This window comes from Uloborus diversus, chromosome 6, assembly GCF_026930045.1.
Source record: "Uloborus diversus isolate 005 chromosome 6, Udiv.v.3.1, whole genome shotgun sequence".
NCBI classification, from domain to species: domain Eukaryota; kingdom Metazoa; phylum Arthropoda; class Arachnida; order Araneae; family Uloboridae; genus Uloborus; species Uloborus diversus.
In genome coordinates this window covers 130,376,317-130,395,814 of record NC_072736.1, presented here as the reverse complement: position 1 = coordinate 130,395,814, position 19,498 = coordinate 130,376,317, and the positions used below count along the sequence as shown (strand labels likewise).

At 31.8% G+C, this 19,498-nt stretch overlaps 1 protein-coding gene across 1 annotated transcript in view; it reads right to left on the bottom strand.

Moving 5' to 3' along the window:
- LOC129224117 (serine/threonine-protein kinase SIK3-like) overlaps positions 1–18,226 on the bottom strand; it is an 84,017-nt gene extending 65,791 nt beyond the window's left edge. Inside the window, exon 1 of the mRNA XM_054858527.1 lies at positions 17,619–18,226. Coding sequence (XP_054714502.1) covers positions 17,619–17,756 — 138 coding nt within the window. The 5' untranslated portion in view covers positions 17,757–18,226. The remainder of the gene's footprint in view (positions 1–17,618) is intronic.
- Positions 18,227–19,498: the final 1,272 nt, after the last annotated feature.

The window sequence follows — 19,498 nt, the reverse complement described above, 5'->3', positions numbered from 1 at the left end:
AACAAATCTAAGAAAGTTCTTCTGCCTTTATATACGAGTTTAGTAAGACCTCATTTGGAGTATGCTGTTCAGTTTTGGTCGCCTTATCTGAAGAAAGATATTTTTGTATTGGAAAGGGTTCAAAGAAGGGTAACTAAATTAGTAAGGGGACTCTCAGATTTAGATTATGATACCAGACTTAATAGGCTTAACATGTATAGCCTGGAGCAAAGGAGAGTCAGAGGGGACATGATTCAGTTATTTAAATTTATCAAAATGAAAGATGTAAATGGATTAAATTTTTGCGGGGAAAGCAGGACAAGGGGTCATTGTTTTAAGCTATTTAAATCTCAGGCTAACTTGGAAATCAGGAAAAACTACTACTTTAGCAGGGTCGTGGGCACTTGGAATAGCTTACCGGAAGAGGTGGTAATGAGCAAGGGAGTGGATAGCTTTAAGAGGGCCATTGATCTTCATTGGGGACTAATTAATTGACTAGGACCAGCCTAGCTGGGCCCAGTGCCTGTTGCTGGTCGTCACATTTGTATTTGTATTTGTATTTGTTTTTATGAACGATATTTATAAAAATATTTCTGGGAACATGAATTGTTTTGCTGATGATGTCAAAGTTAAGGGGAGTGTAGAAAACGAAGAACAAGCAAATCAGCTGCAATAGGATCTAGATCATATTACGGAGTGGGCTGATAAATTAGGTGTGCTACATTTATTGTCAAGTGCTACATTTAGGGCATGGAAATAAGTGTACAAGTTATTATTTGCAAGGTTCAGTCATTAGTCAGGCAGAAAAAGTTACTGATCTGGGCATCTTAATAAGTCAGGATTCAGTGCAGCATAGCTAGTAACAAAGCCAATAAGATGCTTGGGTTTATCAATAGATCTATTTCAAACAAATCTAAAGAAGTTCTTCTGCCCTTATATAGAAGTTTGGTAAGACCTCATTTGGAGTATGCTGTTCAGTTTTGGTCTCCTTTTCGTAAGAAAGATATTAATGTATTGGAAAGGGTTCAAAGGCAGGCTACAAGGCTAATAAATGGACTTTCTCATTTAGACTATGATTCCAGGCTTAGAAGGCTTAAAATGTACAGTAGGGTGGGTCGATTTTGACTTTTTTTTTAAATCGAAAACGCCTGTGGTGGGAAAAGTTGTGTTTTGGCATCAAATGCTCGCATAAAAAATTGTTTGGAAATTAAAATATATTTAGATCCCCCGCCAGCCTCTTAAAGTTTGGCCAAATATGTAAAAATTGACATTTTTTAAATTTTTTTTAAAAAAATGTTATGTGTAATATTTTTAATCGCCTGTGGTGGAAAAAGTTGTGTATTGACACCTAATGCTCATATAATTTTTTTTTTTGGTAATCAAAATATATTTAGATCCTTCACCAGTTCCTTGAAATTTCACCAAATATGGAAAAATTGACATTTATTTGTTATTTTTTAAATTTCTCATGTTTGATTTTTTTAATCACCCGTAGTGAAAATGATTGCCTAGTCAGATTCTTCACTCATAAGTAATAATAATAATATAATGTTCAAGCTCCGCTCAGCCGGTGAAATTTGGAATATTTTCATAATTTTTAAAATCTTGACGTTTTAAAGCAAAAGTTTTATCCAACACTTTTTTTTAAAAATGAAAGCATTTTTTATACTTTATTTTTCTATAATAACACTATAGAATTCTTTAGGATTAAAACATAGGTGTAAAAGATTAAAGTACCAGAAGTCCATCGCTGCAGTATTACAGCAGCTCTTCGCTCATTTTCCCGAAGTATTAGGGGAAAATGACTAAGAATTCACCTCAGAGTTTTTCATAATAAAGAAGTTTTACACCTTATACATTGCTTTGTTCTCAAATTTTGGCATTAATTTTCGGGAAGCCAATGTTCTACGCATAAAGTCATCATGGCGTGTTGCTCCACAAACAGATAAAGATGTTTCGGTCACCAACCTAACTGCTCTTTCTACCGCTTGTGTATGACATGGTAAATTCCATAACTCACTTTCAATAATGTCGCCCGTTTCAGCTACTTTCTCAAGTTCCGCACTGGGTATACGTTTGGGGAGTGGAGGGTCTGTGAGGACACAATTTTGCCAATTTATCAATTCTGTATAGTCTTTTGCTAGAAAATTTAGAGGTGGAATGACAAAATCACGAACAATTTCATTAGTAAGAGTTTGGGCCTTCGGGATTGTTCTGTAGCTTAATTTCCTTACAGAGGATCGCATGCCGATGATCATGGCTATCAGCAGGTTTTCTGGATAACCAAAAAAAACATTTCTTTGTATAACAGGGTCAACTACTGATTTCAGATCATCGCTAAGATATCTTGAGTAGTGGATAACTTCCCAAAGATGCTGTGCACCGACTGTGCATGAAGGCTCAGTTTTAATCAAAAACCAAACTTTTGCATACACTTTTATAATGTATTCTACAATAGTCCCTATTTCCAGCGATGACTCTTTTGTACCAACATACAAACGAAATACTCTGTCTGCTGTTGTAAGCCACCTAGCATGAGATAGCTTTCCTAGTGATTTGGTGGACAGTGATGCTGAACAATTTCCTGAACATATTGCTTGACATATTTGATACAAGTATTTTTGGTCAGTGCCAAGTCCGTCTGTATCAACTGTTGGCAAATCAAAAGCGATTTTTTTAAAGTTGACAATTGGAAGCTGCTCACATGTGCCAAGAATCTTCCCTATAGGATCATTATATGTAAAAGGACCTGTAGTGCTTCCATCAAGATGCCGCAACAGATAGCGTAAAGGTAGCTCATTGGCGTGCAATTGACATATGAGCCACTGCAACGGCCTTTTTAAATGCAGCTCAAACAGTCTTATTACACCACCTTTCACACCAGTATTGACTGTTGTTACATCTGATCCTACTGCAATTAAATCCACAGTAGATACTTGGGTTGTTTTTAAATAGTCTAATATGCTTGATAACACTTCATTCGCTGTACCAATTCTTTTGCTCTGAGTTTTTCGTTATGGTTTCTATTTGGTTCATATATGCTTGACTAAAAGTGCCAAGAACAGGCTGATTTGTCAGACTGGGGGTGGATGATTTAAATAGTTTCATTATATCACAGAGAAGAAGAAAAATAAACATTCGAGGAATCACACCATCTCTCTCTTTGACAGTTAAAACTAAGCAGAAGGAGCAAAGAAAAAAGGCAAAACGCGCAATTTCAGATTCCCGGCAGGGGTGGTATATGTAAGATGATATGATAATTATTTTGTTCACAAACAAAGGGTCTTACTATTTACACCACAGGTGATTAAAAAAAATAAGAAATGAAGAAAAAAAGTTTTAAAAAAAGTCAATTTTTACATATTTAGTGAAACTTTAGGGACCTGGCAGAAGGTATAAGTATATTTTAATTACCAAAAAAATTTTTTTAATTAACATAAGATGTCAATACACAACTTTTCCCACCACAGGCGATTAAAACTATTATACATAAGATTTTTTTTTTTAAATTTAAAAAATGTCAATTTTTACATATTTGGCCAAACTTTAAGGGGCTGGCGGGGGATCTAAATATATTTTGATTTCCAAAAAAAATTTTATGCGAGCATTTGATATCAATACTAGGGTGGGCCGAAAAAACTTTTTTTGGAAATCTGTTTTTGGATAGTGCGGAAAAGTTGCTATATGAGCCCGTTATTACCCATAAAAAATTTCGCTAAATTTGTTTAATATTTAGCCGACGCTATTTGACCTTGAAAAACTGATAAAAAGGACAAAAATGCATTTTTCAAAAAAAAAAAATGGGGGGGGGGTAAAAATAAAAGTTTGAAGCTAGTTTCAGCAAACATTAGAAGTATCTGTCAGTGAATTAGTTGAAATCCTCAAAGACATTTATACATTCGTAGAATATTTAGCTACGCTCCTTTAAGACTGACACATGGGAAAAATGAAAAAAAAAAAAAAAAAGAAATTTAAAGTAGTTTCAAAATAAGTAAATACTGAAATGTTACGCAATACGTTACTTAGAAAAAACAGTGAAAATTCAATCAATTTTATGCGACATTTGTACGCCAATTTTAAAAAATGCACACACTCAAATAAAAAATAGTTACATAAGATGCTAATTTTTTAATCTTCGGTTCCAATTGTTTCTCCTGGATAATAAACGGCGCTCAACTGCTTCTATTATTCCTAAGATTATGTTATAACTGTTTTATATATGTTTGACAAATAGAGCCCTTGAGTATTAAAAAAATGTGAATCCTCTGAAGTCTTTTAAACGGGAGCCGGACATTTCGAATGTCATTGCATTATTATCTTTGTTTTGGTATACAACACGACTGTTATGTAGAAACGCGCGAAAAAGAAAGTAAGGCGAGCAAGCACAAGTAGTCTTCTATTTGGACCTGGAAGAGATTTGTCTCCTCCCGATGTTTTATTTCTTCCAACATATGAGGACATTATCAGATGTTATCAAATCACTAAGATGCAATTAAAGGGAGAAGGAAGTAAGCAACCATCTTCAGTAAGTATGGCCGCTGTAGTTGCAAAAAAAGTTATTGATATTTGGGGGCGTGCTTCCCTACCCCTTGTTTCGATAAGAAGAGTGATTGCCATGATTTTATCTTATTATTCTAAACATAATAGTGCAACAAAAAATGCTAAAAATATAAAGACGCAACTTTTACAATCAAAGCTAGGCAAATTTAAAGCAGAGGCTACGACTTTGACGTTTGTGCCTGCAAATGCGCAGATTTATAATCGTGTAATTGCAGAAAAAAAGCAAAAGTCCCTGATAGAGAAAAACAATTTCTAATTGATCAAAGGACAGTAAGAAAAATGTCTATTGGAAAAGTGGATAAGGTAACAAATAATGCATATTTTGCTCATCCTGAACAGCTACTCTTGACAATGTTGTTAGGTGCATTCTGAACTCTCGAAATAAGAAGACGAAGAGCTTGGATGGTTACTATTTTTTAAGCGTCCTAAACTCAATTTTGAAGCCATTGATTATGATGATTTAGTTCATTGGGCAAACTGTGTTGCAACAGAGCCCCCTCTTATAATGCATCTAAAAGACCAACAATTGAAAGAAATGTGCAAAGAACAGCCTACAGCTGTTTCGAGAAATTTCCCTGTCACACGGAAGCTGTGAAACGTTGTGTGAAACTAATAACCGAAGCCGTAATATAAGTTCGTGGTGAAACTGCACAAGATGGATACATTCGTGCCAAACTTCAAGCTAGGAAAGAACTTCAATCATTTGATAACAAGGGACGATATTATTCCAAAAAATAATATTCTTTATGCATGAGGTATTATAAATCAAATTTGAAGATTTCTTTTTCAAAATTTTATTATCTTTATATGTAATTCTGGAAAATGTATGATATTATTGCGTGATAATAATTACTATGATTAATAGTGCTATTTAATTAATTAGTCTATGATTTAATTTTGAAAAATAATTTTCACACTGGTTTTTAAAAAAATTCAATATTTTTTCATTTTTCTCCAATTTTTTGATGTCCGAAAGGAGCGGTTAAATGCTCATTAAAATCAATGAAACATTTTATGGGCTCGAACTGGCTCATTATGTAACATTTTCGGTGCATTCCAGCAAAATATTTGAAATTTAGTTTTTTAAAAAAAATTTCGACAAAAATTCATTTTTCTCATTTTTTTCGGTTTTTTAGTGTCAAATAGCGCCGGCTAGATATTTTTTAATATCCAAGAAATTTTTTGTGAGTGCTAACTAGCTCATCACGCAACTTTTGCGCGCTATCCAAAAATTGATTTCGAAAAAAAAAAATTTCGGCTTATTTCGGCCCACCCTAATCAATACACAACTTTTCCCACCACAGGCGTTTTTGATTTCAAAAAAAAGTCAAAATCGACCTACCCTAATGTACAGTCTTGAGCAAAGAAGAGACCAAGGGGACATGATTCAGTTGTTTAAATTTATTAAAATGAAAGATGTTATGGGGCTGAAGTTTAGCACTGAAAACAGGACAAGGGGTCATTGTTTTAAGCTATTTAAATCTCAGGCTAACATGGATATTAGGAAACATTATTATTATAGCAGGTAGTGGAACCTTGGAACAGTTTACCGGAAGAGGTGGTAATGAGTAAGGGAGTAGATAGTTTTAAGAGGGCCATTGATCTTCACTGGGAATTGTAAATTGACTAGGACCAGTCTAGCTGGGCCCAGAGCCTGTTGCTGGTCGTCACTTTTGTAATTGTATTTATCTTCAAACTGCATTCATAATTTTAATTTTTGTAATGATCTTTCTCTCTGCTTATTTCATCACGTTTGATACGAAAACTGGTAAAAAGAGATGCCATCTTGATATTGCATATTTTCTTACAAGGGAAAAAGTATTATTGAGGATCTAAATGACTAGAAATAGTTCTCTTGAGTTCACAAACAAATCAATCAGTGAACAATTTGAGAAAAACCAAAATACTGGTTAAAATTCTTTTTTGTCCCATTCTTTATACTTGAAACACTTCTAATTCAAACTCTTTTAATTACAATTTAAAAAATTAAACGTACCTTATTTCTCCCTCTCTATATATATATATATAATATATATATTGTTTTATTTTAATTTGTCACTTCTCCATATAATGCTCATTAGCCATTCGCTCCCTGAAAATGATTGTCTATACCCCCTCCCCCCAATTCGCATGTGCCTTTTTCAGGACCCAGTCCAACGCTGGCTACATGTTGCTAACCATGGACTTTATGAATAGTTTGATGTGTTGAATACATTTTTATAATTGCATTTAAAAATGTGTAACGGATGTTACATTCAAGTTGAAACGTCCATTACCAACTTATGTAATGTCCGTTACTTGCCTGTTTCTGCATGGTTTTTATTATAATCTTATAAATTTTGGGAATTATAGTTTCTTTACCCTTAAAATAAAAAAATTAATTAGGAACAAAACTTTTTAAAAAATGTTTCACAATGTGAGGAGAATTTATTTACCTTTTTGTAACGGACGTTACATATAATACATGAGGGCTATTCCATAGTAACAGACTAACAATCATAGAAGATAAATAGGCTTAATTTTTTATAAAAATATATTTTTTTGTAAAATTAAACATGGTTACAGTTATTACATGACTTCAGAAGATAAAAAAATGGTTTCATTATGAATAATTATAAAACATATTAAAATAATGAACAAAAATATGCCATTGTAACAGACTAACAGAAATTACCCTGATTTTTAGATACCTTATTGATTTTGTCCATTTCTTATAAAATAACTTCTAACTTATTATAAGAAAAGTGTATTTCTTTTAAGTGGGAGTAGATAAATGATATTTTCACAAAAGTTTTTTTCCGGAACATTGTTAATTAGTAAAAAAATCAATTCTTACCTGTAACAGACCAACATCAAATTTGTAACAGACAAACAAGTAATCACAAGAAAAAGAGCTATCCAGGTTATAATAGATTTATTGACTTGAATGCTAGTAAAACAAAAGTTAATGAGTTAAATTTAAAGATTATACATCTTTAAACAATTTGAAAAAGTCATTTGACACCTGGAGTTGAATTGGGGCTCGTCTAAAAAGCCAACAATCGAATCGCGGTCAACATGGGAAATATCTTCCTTTTCTGGAAAAATAAAAGTATTGTTACCACTTTTTTTAACAAAAGTAATAACCGAACGAGAGTCATCAATTAGATTGGTCACTTGTCCAATAAAATCCTTTGTCCGAGAAGAATTTTCGTGCGAGAATCGGACCACAACCCAACATCCAAGACTAACTTTCTTTGTCTTTTTAGTTTCCAAATTACAATTGACCTGTTTCAAAACATCACAACAGGGAACTTTAAAATTGAAAGTTGTAATTTTAATTTTTGAAATTTTTCTTACTTCTACTATACCTTTCTGAATAGTGCGAACACAATGTATTTTGTGTTTCTGGTATTGCCAAGACATTCTGGAATTTTAAATCTAAATCTGGTATACAGTTCTCAATTTCAGATTTTCTAACAAACATGATGATGGTTTTTACAAGATTCCGGGCGGCATTTGCAAATTCTTCAGCATTCTGAATTATAACTTTTCTTGATTTAATTTGAATCCATACAAGATGCTTAATCATGCCACCAATCCCATCGACGGCCCCTTTGCCATGGGAGGTTGCAAAAAAGTTCCAGTGAACTTGAACCCCTATTTCATCTTGAAAGTAAGTCATGTTAAATAGTGTGTATTTTTGTTTAAAATGCTGACTGGCACCGTCAGAAAATATCTCCACTTGCTTCACTATAGGGTTTTCATTTTTGAAACTTTCAATAATTTTTTTTATAAAAACTTGTACAGCATATTTGTCATGGTTCAAATAGTCCGAAATCATGGCATAAGAATGGGACTTATTTTTTAACCATATCACACATGTGAAGATTGTAACTTGATTCATTTTGGCCCAGTGAGCACTTTGCACTTCATCTTGGTGCGATATCGTGAAATTTTCCGCAAAATCAATCTGCATCAAAATAGAATCATCTTTTCTTAACTTTTGAAGCATATGTTGAAATATTTATGCTGCTCATCTTTAATATAACTATGCTTTGTGTAACTGGGAAGTCTATTTAAAACTTTTTCAATGATTTCATCAGCTGTACCCTCATTTTTCACTTTTACAAGTCGTTTCTCTTCATTTAGACACCATTCATGCCAAGAAACATCAAAATCTTGCAAGTCTGTTTCGTTAGATATTTGCAGAACTTGAAGTAGACGCTCTTGTGTTGTGTGGCATGCAACACAATCCCCCATCATACATTTTTCATTTTCCACATTGCATACTAATTGGGAAATAATTTCATTCAGTTTCTGATATGGTGATAAATTTGACAAGCCTTCCAACAGGTAATTGAAATTGGCATGTATTTGACAAACACAAACGTTGCTAGGAGTTTCTGCCATTAACAAAACATTCTTGGGACGCAAATTAGCAAATGAAGATTTTCCTATTTTAAGTGTGGGGTTTTCTTTTTTATAAATTTGATATACTTCATTTAAAGTCATAAATAAGTGGCGTTTTTGAACCTTTGTAGTTAGATTTGTTTCACTATCTGTAATTTTAATAACATCCTTTTTTCCTGGTGCTTGGCGTGAAATGTCGTCACGACAATAAAATTTAGCAAAGCGGTCTTTAATTTCTTTTGAAATAGCATTATGTGAAGTTTTCTGGCTTTCCTCATATAAAGGCTTAAACTTATGAGATATATGTTTCACTACTGCATTTCTTTTTCTGGGGCTTTTAGGCAACACATTTTTTACTCTAGAAACAGCACGTGAAAGTGCTGCAGGAGAGGCATATGCCTTCTGTTTATCATTTACTACGGTGTGCACTGATTCTTCACTCCTCATCTTTCGCAGTTGTCTCATCGCTAATTTTGATTTTCTCCTGTCTTCTTCTATCTGCTTATTTGTTCTTAAACTTCTTTTAAGTGCATGTCTCTTTTTATCTTTTTGTTTCATTTTTTCTTTTTTTTTCGTTATTCATTCGCTCTCTGTACTGTCTCATTCTTTCTTTAGCTGGAATCGGAGCCATCATAAATACTCTGAAAAATGAATTAAAATTTTAAGTTTAAAAAGAATTACAATTGATATATTCTATATTTATGCTACAAAATATTGAGTGTACTGAATACCCTCCTACTCAATATTAGGAGGAACTGGATTAAACTTGTAAACTTAAATGTTGCTTGTAGATGTTAAAAATAAATAGATTTGCTCAGAACACATTTATTATTGGTAAGAAATATTTTTTAAAAACTAAATATTTATCTTAATTATATTTTATAATGTTAAAGCAATTTAAAAATTTAAAATAAACTTAATTTAATTTAAGTTAGTCATCAGTTAGTCTGTTACACAGAAAATTGTTAGTCTGTGACACAATTGTTGTTAGTCTGTTACCACCATTTTAAAAAAAATATTGCTAACACAGCAGAAATACTGCAAGTTATAAGTTTTTAAGCCAAAATGTAATACTTCTGAAAAATTTAAAGCTGATAAAATAAATAATTAATATTTTAAAATAATTATTTACATATTTTTGTAACAGACAAACATAATACATACCTTTAAAGAACAGCCAAGAATGGAGCTAAAAACTCCAACAACTTTCCAGAATGAACTTTCTCAGTCAAATGGAGGCAGTGGAATGTGGAAAATCAACTTCACTTTCCTTCTGAACCTGATTACAAACTGGTTTTGGAAAGAAGAAAAGCAGTTCTCTGCCTGACTATTTTGAAAGTCAATGTGACCTTCAAAAGACTGGTTTCTGCTTTTTTACTTTTCAGAATTTTGGGAAAGGCATAGCAAATCTTAAAAATATAGGTTTAAAGCTTTCAGAAAATATATATATATCACTTGATAAGCAAAAAAAGTAAATTACCAAAAAAGGTAACATTGGCTTGGAACTGCTCATGATGTTGTAATTATGCCCCTAGTTAGACTATTTATGTTCAAAACAAGCCCAAACATGGTTTTATTTTACTTTTATAGTTTTTATATCAATATTAAATTTACTCCACTTAAATTTAGAAGCATAATTTGCATTAATAATAAAGTACAAAAATGATCATTTTACTTGCTAAAAAACACAAAAAATAGATATTTTACCATCTCTTTCTCCACTAAATAAACCTAATAAGAGAAAAAAGCAATACTAGATTCTTTTTTTAGGGGCTATAAGCTTTCCTAATGATATATAACTCTTAGGGATTTGTTAAAATTGATTTTCTGACCTCTTGGTTTCACATTAACTGGAATTCACCAAATGGTAAACGTGTTGTCACCAGTATTGGTTTGTTGTCCTTTCTCGCTATTTGGCTTTCTACTTGGCAAGATAATATTTAGAAATTATATAGTGCCCTGAAATTTTGCATACAGGTAAAGAATAATCAATTGAAGCATATTTTCAGATTTTTACATGATTTTAATTCTGAAAAATTTTAAAAAGAAAGCGAAAACGAATAAGAGAAACTAACAAGATCAAATTTAGTCAAGCTTCTCGTAAATTTTAAACCAAAGGTCTAATAAAAAGCAAACATAAACCTCTACTGCTCAAGAGACAATTATTTTAATATTGGAAAGGTATGGTCTCTCAAAAAGAAATTACAACTAGCTATAATTTTTTTTCAAATAATAAAAATACACACAATACAAAAGAAACACACACATACAGACACCAAAGGATTTATCCAAAAATAACATGCAAAAGACCGAATTATTTGAAGATGGAGGACTTTTAGACAATTAGAGGAGGTGTATCACGCATTGTTAACAGGTTTGCCGACCTGCATGAATTCAGGAACAGTAATTTCAACTGTGGAGAAGTTGAGCACTAAAATGAGTTACAGGCTTAGAGACAGTTCAATAGACGCATATGTTTTTTACTATTATAGATTTTTTATTACGGTACAACCTCGATATCTCAAATCTCTCGGCACGGAGAAAAAATTCGAGACATCGAGTTTTGGAGTTATCAAGGTTTTGAAAAAATTACACTAGTAACTTTCATAATTACAGACACATACGCTATATACATTGTTAAAATTACCTTATTTTTTATGATCATATTTCTCTTACTTTTATTAATCTTTACTGTAAATAATACTGTGTGGCATCACCAAGTTTTATTTTTGTGGTTTTGGCACTTTTTGCTTTGTTTGTTGTCGTTCGGCCAGATCACCATGCCAAAATGTATCTCAATGTAACTATCTGTTTCTTGTTTTGTTTAATACATATAATCAAGATGATCCTTGTTCCTGCATTATTTATTCCAATTAAACATAAGTTCTAACATACATTTAATATGTATACTGTAGGATCACTTTGAATTACGATTAATAAGTTAAGTCTTTAATAGTTTACAGGATTTGAAATTTTACAATTGTCGATACTGTACAGGATGAAGTTTTGAAATGAACAACAATTTTAACTTTGTTTTTTCATCTAAAAATTTAAAAATTCTAATTTTATCTTCACGCCCAATCCAAAAAAAAGTGGACATGAGGATGAAAATTCAAATTTCATTCAATATGGTTGAAATTTTGCATACACACTGTTAAAAGTATACTATTTCATATTTTATTGAAAAAAAATTTCATTTATGTCATTAACATTCTTATTTTAATTACTAAAGTGGAACTATATCAGTGCGAACTAGACTGCACCAAAACTGCTTATGTTGCATGGTCTATTACAGCTGAACAAATAATTCTAGAAATCTATAAAGTTTCACACATAATCTGACATTCATTAGCAACAGTTTTTTCCTGAAGAGAAATGTCTACTAATCTTCACTACAAAAGGTAAGCATATTTAATTATTCTTAATTATTGTGTCACACCCGCAACAAAAAAATGCATTTATATTTCCACAGAAAAATTTATTTGCCTAAAAGTTTTGAAACTTTGTATTCTAAAATAGTTTACTAAAGTACTTTGAATAACAAACAGAAAAAAAATTAATTAATGTTTTAATTGGAGTTATTAAGCGTTGCGGGTGTGACGTGTTCCTGTTGCGGGTGTGACTTTAACTAAATGTCATCTTTTTAAATTAAACACAAATGTAATTCTGGAATGCATTTAGATGACAGCACTAATGTTTTAACCTTTGACCTAACCTTTGGCCTTTGACTTATTTGTCTAGACCCCAGTTAATTCAAAATTAGTATCTTTAGAGCATGTGCAATTGATTTATTTAGTTTGGTATTCTATATTATTGGTTCTCCTAAGAAAATTTTTTGTATTTCTTGATTTATAATTAAGGCAACTATTCAATAAGGTAAGATTTGTTTTTTTGTTTTTTTTTTTTTAAATAAAACTTTAAAAAACCAAAACAATATTTTATCTTTTTTAATATGTATAAAAATGTATAATTTTGCTTTCAGCATTTGACTTTTTCCCCCTTTACTTTTTAAAACAAATAATGTAATATTAGGGACAGATTATTTTTTACTTCAAATTCAAAATAAATATAAAGAAATAATAAAAATAGTAATGAAACTTTTATTAAAATATTTTTAAAAAAAAACTTTGTATAAAATTCTGTTAGTTAAAGTTTTAAATGAATCAAAACTTAATGTTTTTAATTTCATTAGGGGTTAAAAAATTCAAAGAACTTCAAAAAAAAAAACATGTTCAACAATATATTTTGGGACTTAAAGTGCTATATTTATTCACTTTACACTTTTTTTTTTTTTTTTGCAGAAGAATGAACAGCACTGAAAGATTCCGAAATCATCGTAAAAAGATGAAAGAAAACTCGGCTAAATACTCGGAATATTCTCTAAAAGGAAGGGAAAGAAACAAAGCAAGAATAGAAATTACGAAGAAACTACTTTAAAAAATTACATCTGTGGCCATGAAAAAAAAGAAAATGTAGAGGCAAAACCAGAATGAGAGGCAGAGAAAGTGTAGAGAGAGAAAGAAATCTTCGACAAAAGGGGCCACACCATCTCCAGCTGTAGAAGCAGAGTCGATGGCAATTTTTTGATGAGCTCAAACCTTTGGTAATGCAATCCATAGACAGGTACAATCTTCTGTTAATGTCATACAACCATAAAGACTACAACATTAAAATTGCATGGTCATACTTTGCAAGGACTCATAGATAAAGAGCTGTGGATGGTGTTGGTGCGGTAACAAAAAAAAATGGTGTCACTTGCCGTTCTACAGCGTAGAGCAACAGTTAATTCTGCATCGGATTTTGCCATTTGAGCAGAAAAGGCTCTTAAAAAAATCAGAGTACTTTATTCTGCAAAGAGCGACATCACAAAAGATGTTGCAAAAATGCTTCACGCACGCTGCTGCCTTGTACAAAGCTATACCAAACTTCCAATCGGTACACCATGCTGTACCGATCAATATGGGTACAATTCAAGTGGCAGGCACTAACTGCAAAAAGTGCACTGAAGATAGTTTCATTGCTGCCTCAGTCGGAAACGATCTCCCTTGGTAATATAAATGCTATTGGAGATTTTGTAGAATTAGTTTTGTTTTCTACCTCAAAAAAAAAAAAAAAAAAAAGGTCAAATCAAGCAAATAGATGGAGAAGACAAACAAGTAGAATACTTTGAAAAAAAACCTTCAGAACATGTATACATCTGGCCCAATCAGTCAGACATATCATGGGAGAAACAGAACATTGTAATAAGAAAACTAACACCCCCTGAAATCATCAATTCTAGATTGGAAATGAGATTTATGTAAAAAAAATTTCCTTAGTTATTTGCAATTTCTCTTATTTATTACTGTGCTAATCATAAAATGTCTGATTGATAACTATTTGTGTATGTTGTTATGTTATTGGCCACACAAGTCACACCCGCAACGGGATGTCACACCCGCAACGGCAACTTTGAATATTTTTTACAGTGAAACTAATTGAATGAGTATCTAAATTTTTGTATAGAATAATTAGTTAAGTATTACTGTCTAACATAAAAAAAAACCAGTTCGATCAGTTGATATAATTCACAGAGTTTTGAGTGTTTTGATCGCAAGGTGAAAATGCATGTCTTTTTTATGTCACACCCGCAACGGGTAGAAATTAATTTTTTAAAAAATAAATAAAATATCAATCAACTTGCAAATTGGCATCAATGTACCTGCAAGTGATCTTTATTGAAAAATATAAAAATTGAAACCTATACTCTAAAATATTTTTGCTGATGACTAATTTAGTTAGTGTAAATGTCACACCCGCAACTTTGGATTGGGCGTTCAACCAATAGCGCCTTATATTCAAAAACTTTTTGGCAGCCATTTTGTAGGTGTTAAAAAAACAAAATGATGAAAATGAGAAACGCATTTTCCGTTTTCGCTTGAAAACTGACGAAAAATCGACCGCCCTGTCCTTAAAGTGGACAACAGGTTCAAAAGAAATGCACAAAGCACAAAGATTCTAAACTCTGGGGAAAACACTGAGACAGAAAGAACTACAGCTCCCTCTTCATACCCACACTCCCCTATTATCTTACCCCAATCCCCTATTCTTGAAATTTCCTAGAAAAAGGATGAAAAACTTCCAAGCAATTGTCCCTGGTTTTACAACAAAGTTTGCCAAAGAGAACGACAATTGAAATTAGCTTCTGTGCAAAAATTTCCGACATATCAAGGGTTTCGAAAAATGAATTTCGAGAAAACTATGAAAAAGGAGTTTTTATGGAAAATGCAGGGGAAAAATTTTTTTTCGAGACATCAAGGGTTTCGAGATAAGGAGGATATATATCAAGGTTTGACTGTATAACATTTGTTCCTTCATGTGTTCACAATACGTTTTCATAAATAATACAATTTTTGTACAAAATTATGAAATGTGGCAACAAAATGTTTTCAAGCATTGTTTTGAGAAATTTCAAATACCAGTATTAAAACTGGTATTCCGGTACCACGTTTTAAAAATACTGAATACCGGTATTGAAATTTTGGTCTGGTATTGCAATCCCTACACACATCATCATTTTACTTTGAAAAAAGTAATGTCCTGAAAATGCAAGTAGAAATAGTCAAACTAAAGTATTATGTTCTGGATCACAAATTCAAATGTTGTCGGACGAAAGTGGTTTCCAGACTAGCCAAACAGCTTCATAACAGTCTCTCATAAGTACCTAATGCTTTACACCTTAGATCTTTGTTTCTAGATGATAAAGCGGATACTGGCAGAATAGTTTAGAAACATTGAAAAAATATAGATCAGAAGATTCAAAAAGGACATTAAAACAGTTATTTAAGCAGTAGATTGACAAAAATACTGCAACATTAAATACAAAAACAATAACAAATCTTGCGTATAAAAACATTGGAAAGGTTTCATAAATATTTTATGATGTATGTACTATGATGGTTCAATTTAAGTTTTCCAAAATATCCAAACAGGGTAAGTTTTCATACACGTCGGCTATTTTTTGCTAATTTCACAAAAAATGGTTTGGCTATTTTCACAAAATGCCACCTGGCAATCCTGAGTTTAGTGCAATCGCATAAACGTAAGAAAACATCATATTAATGACCTACTTATGATCACTAATCTCTGGAATGTTTGCCAGTTCCTTATTCTGAGAAAGCACCTTAATTTCATTTTTCAAACCCTATTTTTCATTCATATTTTAAAGAATTTTTCTCACAAATTAAATTTTATTAACTGAATAACGTGCTGATTCATTGCAGGCTAAAAACATGTCTGCTAAAATGAGTTCGAGTGTCATCAGTTTGCCAGCATCGAGAACAGTAAAATCTCATCACAAGCAAATGCCAATAGTAGCAGTTTCAACAAAATATATGTTTAGTTCAAAATTTAATTAACTGTCATTATATTGCTTGAATTCTAATTCAATGAAATTTCCACTACAACAAACAAAATTTGTAGTCTCCTGAAATTTATTGCAACTGGATTTTACCTTAGTACCACAAATTAAATTCTCTCGAACACTTTTAGTAATTTTATGTTCATTTCATTCATATTTAAGAGTGAAAAGCAAAAAAATAATAATAATAATAATTAAAATATGGAAGCTCTAATAGGAAAAAAAACAAGTCGTCAAATTTATTATTCGACTGATTTAATAGAAGCTTTTGAACACAAAAACTGAAAAGTTAGGTATATTTAAAAAAAAAAATTATGATAAAGGTTGGAGCAAATTCCTTTGCTTGAAAGTAAAAATCAGTGAAGTTAGACATTACAAACAAAACACATAACATTCTTAGAAAGTTATGTGCTTTCAAACACGTTACACTTTAGCTGAAACACAATTTTGAATACAATAAATTTGAAGAAAACGAAATGTTTTTTCTGAGAAACATTTTTATGCTACTACTGTTAATAAGTTAATCTTACTTTTTAAACTCAAAACGTATACTAAACCAATTAAGTGATCCATAAAACAAAATGTGAATAGTTTATTGGGAAATATCTTCTACTTCATTACGTTTAGCTATTCAATTATTAAGTTAAAAGGAATTTAGAGAAACTGAATTAGTATGCTACTTTTAGTATGTATTGATTACCTATGAAGCAAAACGAATATAAACAATTTGTAAAGAATATATTTCATTAAGACTCTGAGATTTAATTGGGCTTGGAGAATAATTTGAATAGCTTTGCACTAGAGTAAAACATTTAAAAAAAAAAAAACTGCAGCTTTAAATCTCCAGACATCAACTGAATTTTTCGATCACATCAATAAACATGGCAATTAATTTAAGCCTACTCCGAATTTTCTACGGTAGAAAAAAACAAGAGCTAGTCCAACAAAGCAAAATATGTTTGCTCGTAACTACTAATAACGAAAATGTGGAAAATAATTTGGAAATGTCCGAAAATATGTATCATCTTTATAACCTTGAGAGATTTAAATTCCATAGCAATGCACTCATAGAGCGCTTACAACTTTCAGTGCATATTCAACCATTGGGAACTAGAAAAACAAACTATTTTTTCCACAATGAATATTGTAGCTAAGATATATTGGAAAAAAATAAATATGAAGCATTTCAAAAGCAATAACATAAGGTCAATGCACAGTAAACTACACGTGTTTGTTTTGTTTTTTACTAGTTTAATATGTGATGAAAAATGAATTTTTCGCCACTCACCTTTGTTTTGGTTATTATGTGAGTGGCTAACTTGACCACAGCAAAGTTTCCTTTGCCGATGGTTTTCTCTAAATGATAAAATCCAACTCTGACAAGTCCCCCAGAATTTACACTCGACTTGGAGCCATCCGTCGCCATATTTGGCTGGTGCCACGCACATGCGCATACCAACTTGTCTACTACACAATCAAGTCATGTTATTAAAAAGATTCAAATATTTAACTTGCGTAAATTATGAGATCAACGAAGATATACAGCGTCAGCTTTTACGTGTTATAAATGCACAACAGTACAATGAAATGTACTACTGCCGACAAGTATGCAAACGGAAAAGGTCTTCTGTAAAAATTCCGAGAAATTGATGTCATTTTTCCAGATAATCAACTGTTTTCCAAAACCACTTATCAAAGAAATTGTTAAACTTGATGCGTGATGTGATTTATAGCATGGAAAAAAATTGCACAGTTTTCGTATCCCAACACATAAGCATCTCAAAATTTCCAATGGTGTAAAAAAAGCATTGACATAAATTAATGCTTGATTTTGAAGAGTAGGAGCAATAGAGGGTATCCAAATTTTGCACAACTTCAAACGCAGGATTTTACCACATCTGATGACATAAATATTAATAAATATAAATATTATTGCACACTAGTCGTCCGTTGCCTTATCCCATCAACTTCTGCCTTCCTTCCCCAATGCAAAGATAACTGGGATTAAGGCTGCCATGAGAGAAAGAAGCAAACTCTCCTTTTCGCCAAAATATAGGCCAATCTTACGCCAATATTTCTAAATTTCTGTAAAACGATCGCCTTCTTTGAGCGCGCGTGTGTGAGAGTGGGTGTGTTTCGCAGTGATAAAAAATTTGAGCTGCTTTCCGTTTTTTTTCTTTACCTTCGAAAATTTTGGACCAAAATTTTAATAACACCCACTCTCACACACGCGCGCTCAAAACAGGCGATCGTTTTACAGAAATTTAGAATTGGATTACGAATGAGTAAACGACTGTCTTCAGAAATATTTGCTTTAATTTTCTAAATTTTAATAGATTTTGCATTTTTGGAAAAAAGGAATTTTAATCAAAGGGGAGAAAAAACTTAACAATTTGATGCTAAATTTAATGTGATGCTAATATTTTAATTTAAAAAAAAACATTTGAAACATGAGAAACAATTTTTTATTTCACAGAAACAAAAAAAAAGTGCAGAAAAACTAGTTGGGACGATTTTTTTTTTTTTTCTGAAAAGCAAAAGTTTTGTGTTCTCTCTCTCTCTTAATGGGGTCGTTTTCAAAATTATAAAAGTATTTTTTTTTTCTGAAAGCGTATGCTTAAAAACAACGGCTTTCCATTTTTAAATAATTTGACAAAGTTTAATATTTTTAAAAAAAATTTTATTCGGTGCGCAGATTCAATTACTATTTTCACGCTTCTGCACATGACATCACAAGTTATGAAATGTTATTCACTGGTGACTTTAGCGCAGAGCGCAATATTTAATTCGCTTCTTTACTCACATGTACAGGCAACGATATGGTTGATAGCAAACGTAGAGCGCCATAATGAATTCGCTTATGAATTATAACAACCTGGAAACGCAGTAGACCGCAAGCGTAAACGTTCAGCCCACCAGTGGAGTGATCGCCAAAGTTCATCCCTTGTGACGTCCACGCCTTGTTTTAAAAATCGGGCAGTTAAAAATTAATTAAAACTTAAACGTTTTGAAAATAAAAGCTTTTCCTCGCTCTTTTTTTTTTTTTTTTTGCTTATTCTATCAACTTTACTGACAAAAAGTATTAATTTTGACTGATGAAACAACCCCATTTTCACCGAAAAATAGAAATTTTTGTACATTCATTACAGGAGCGGAATGAGGGCGAGG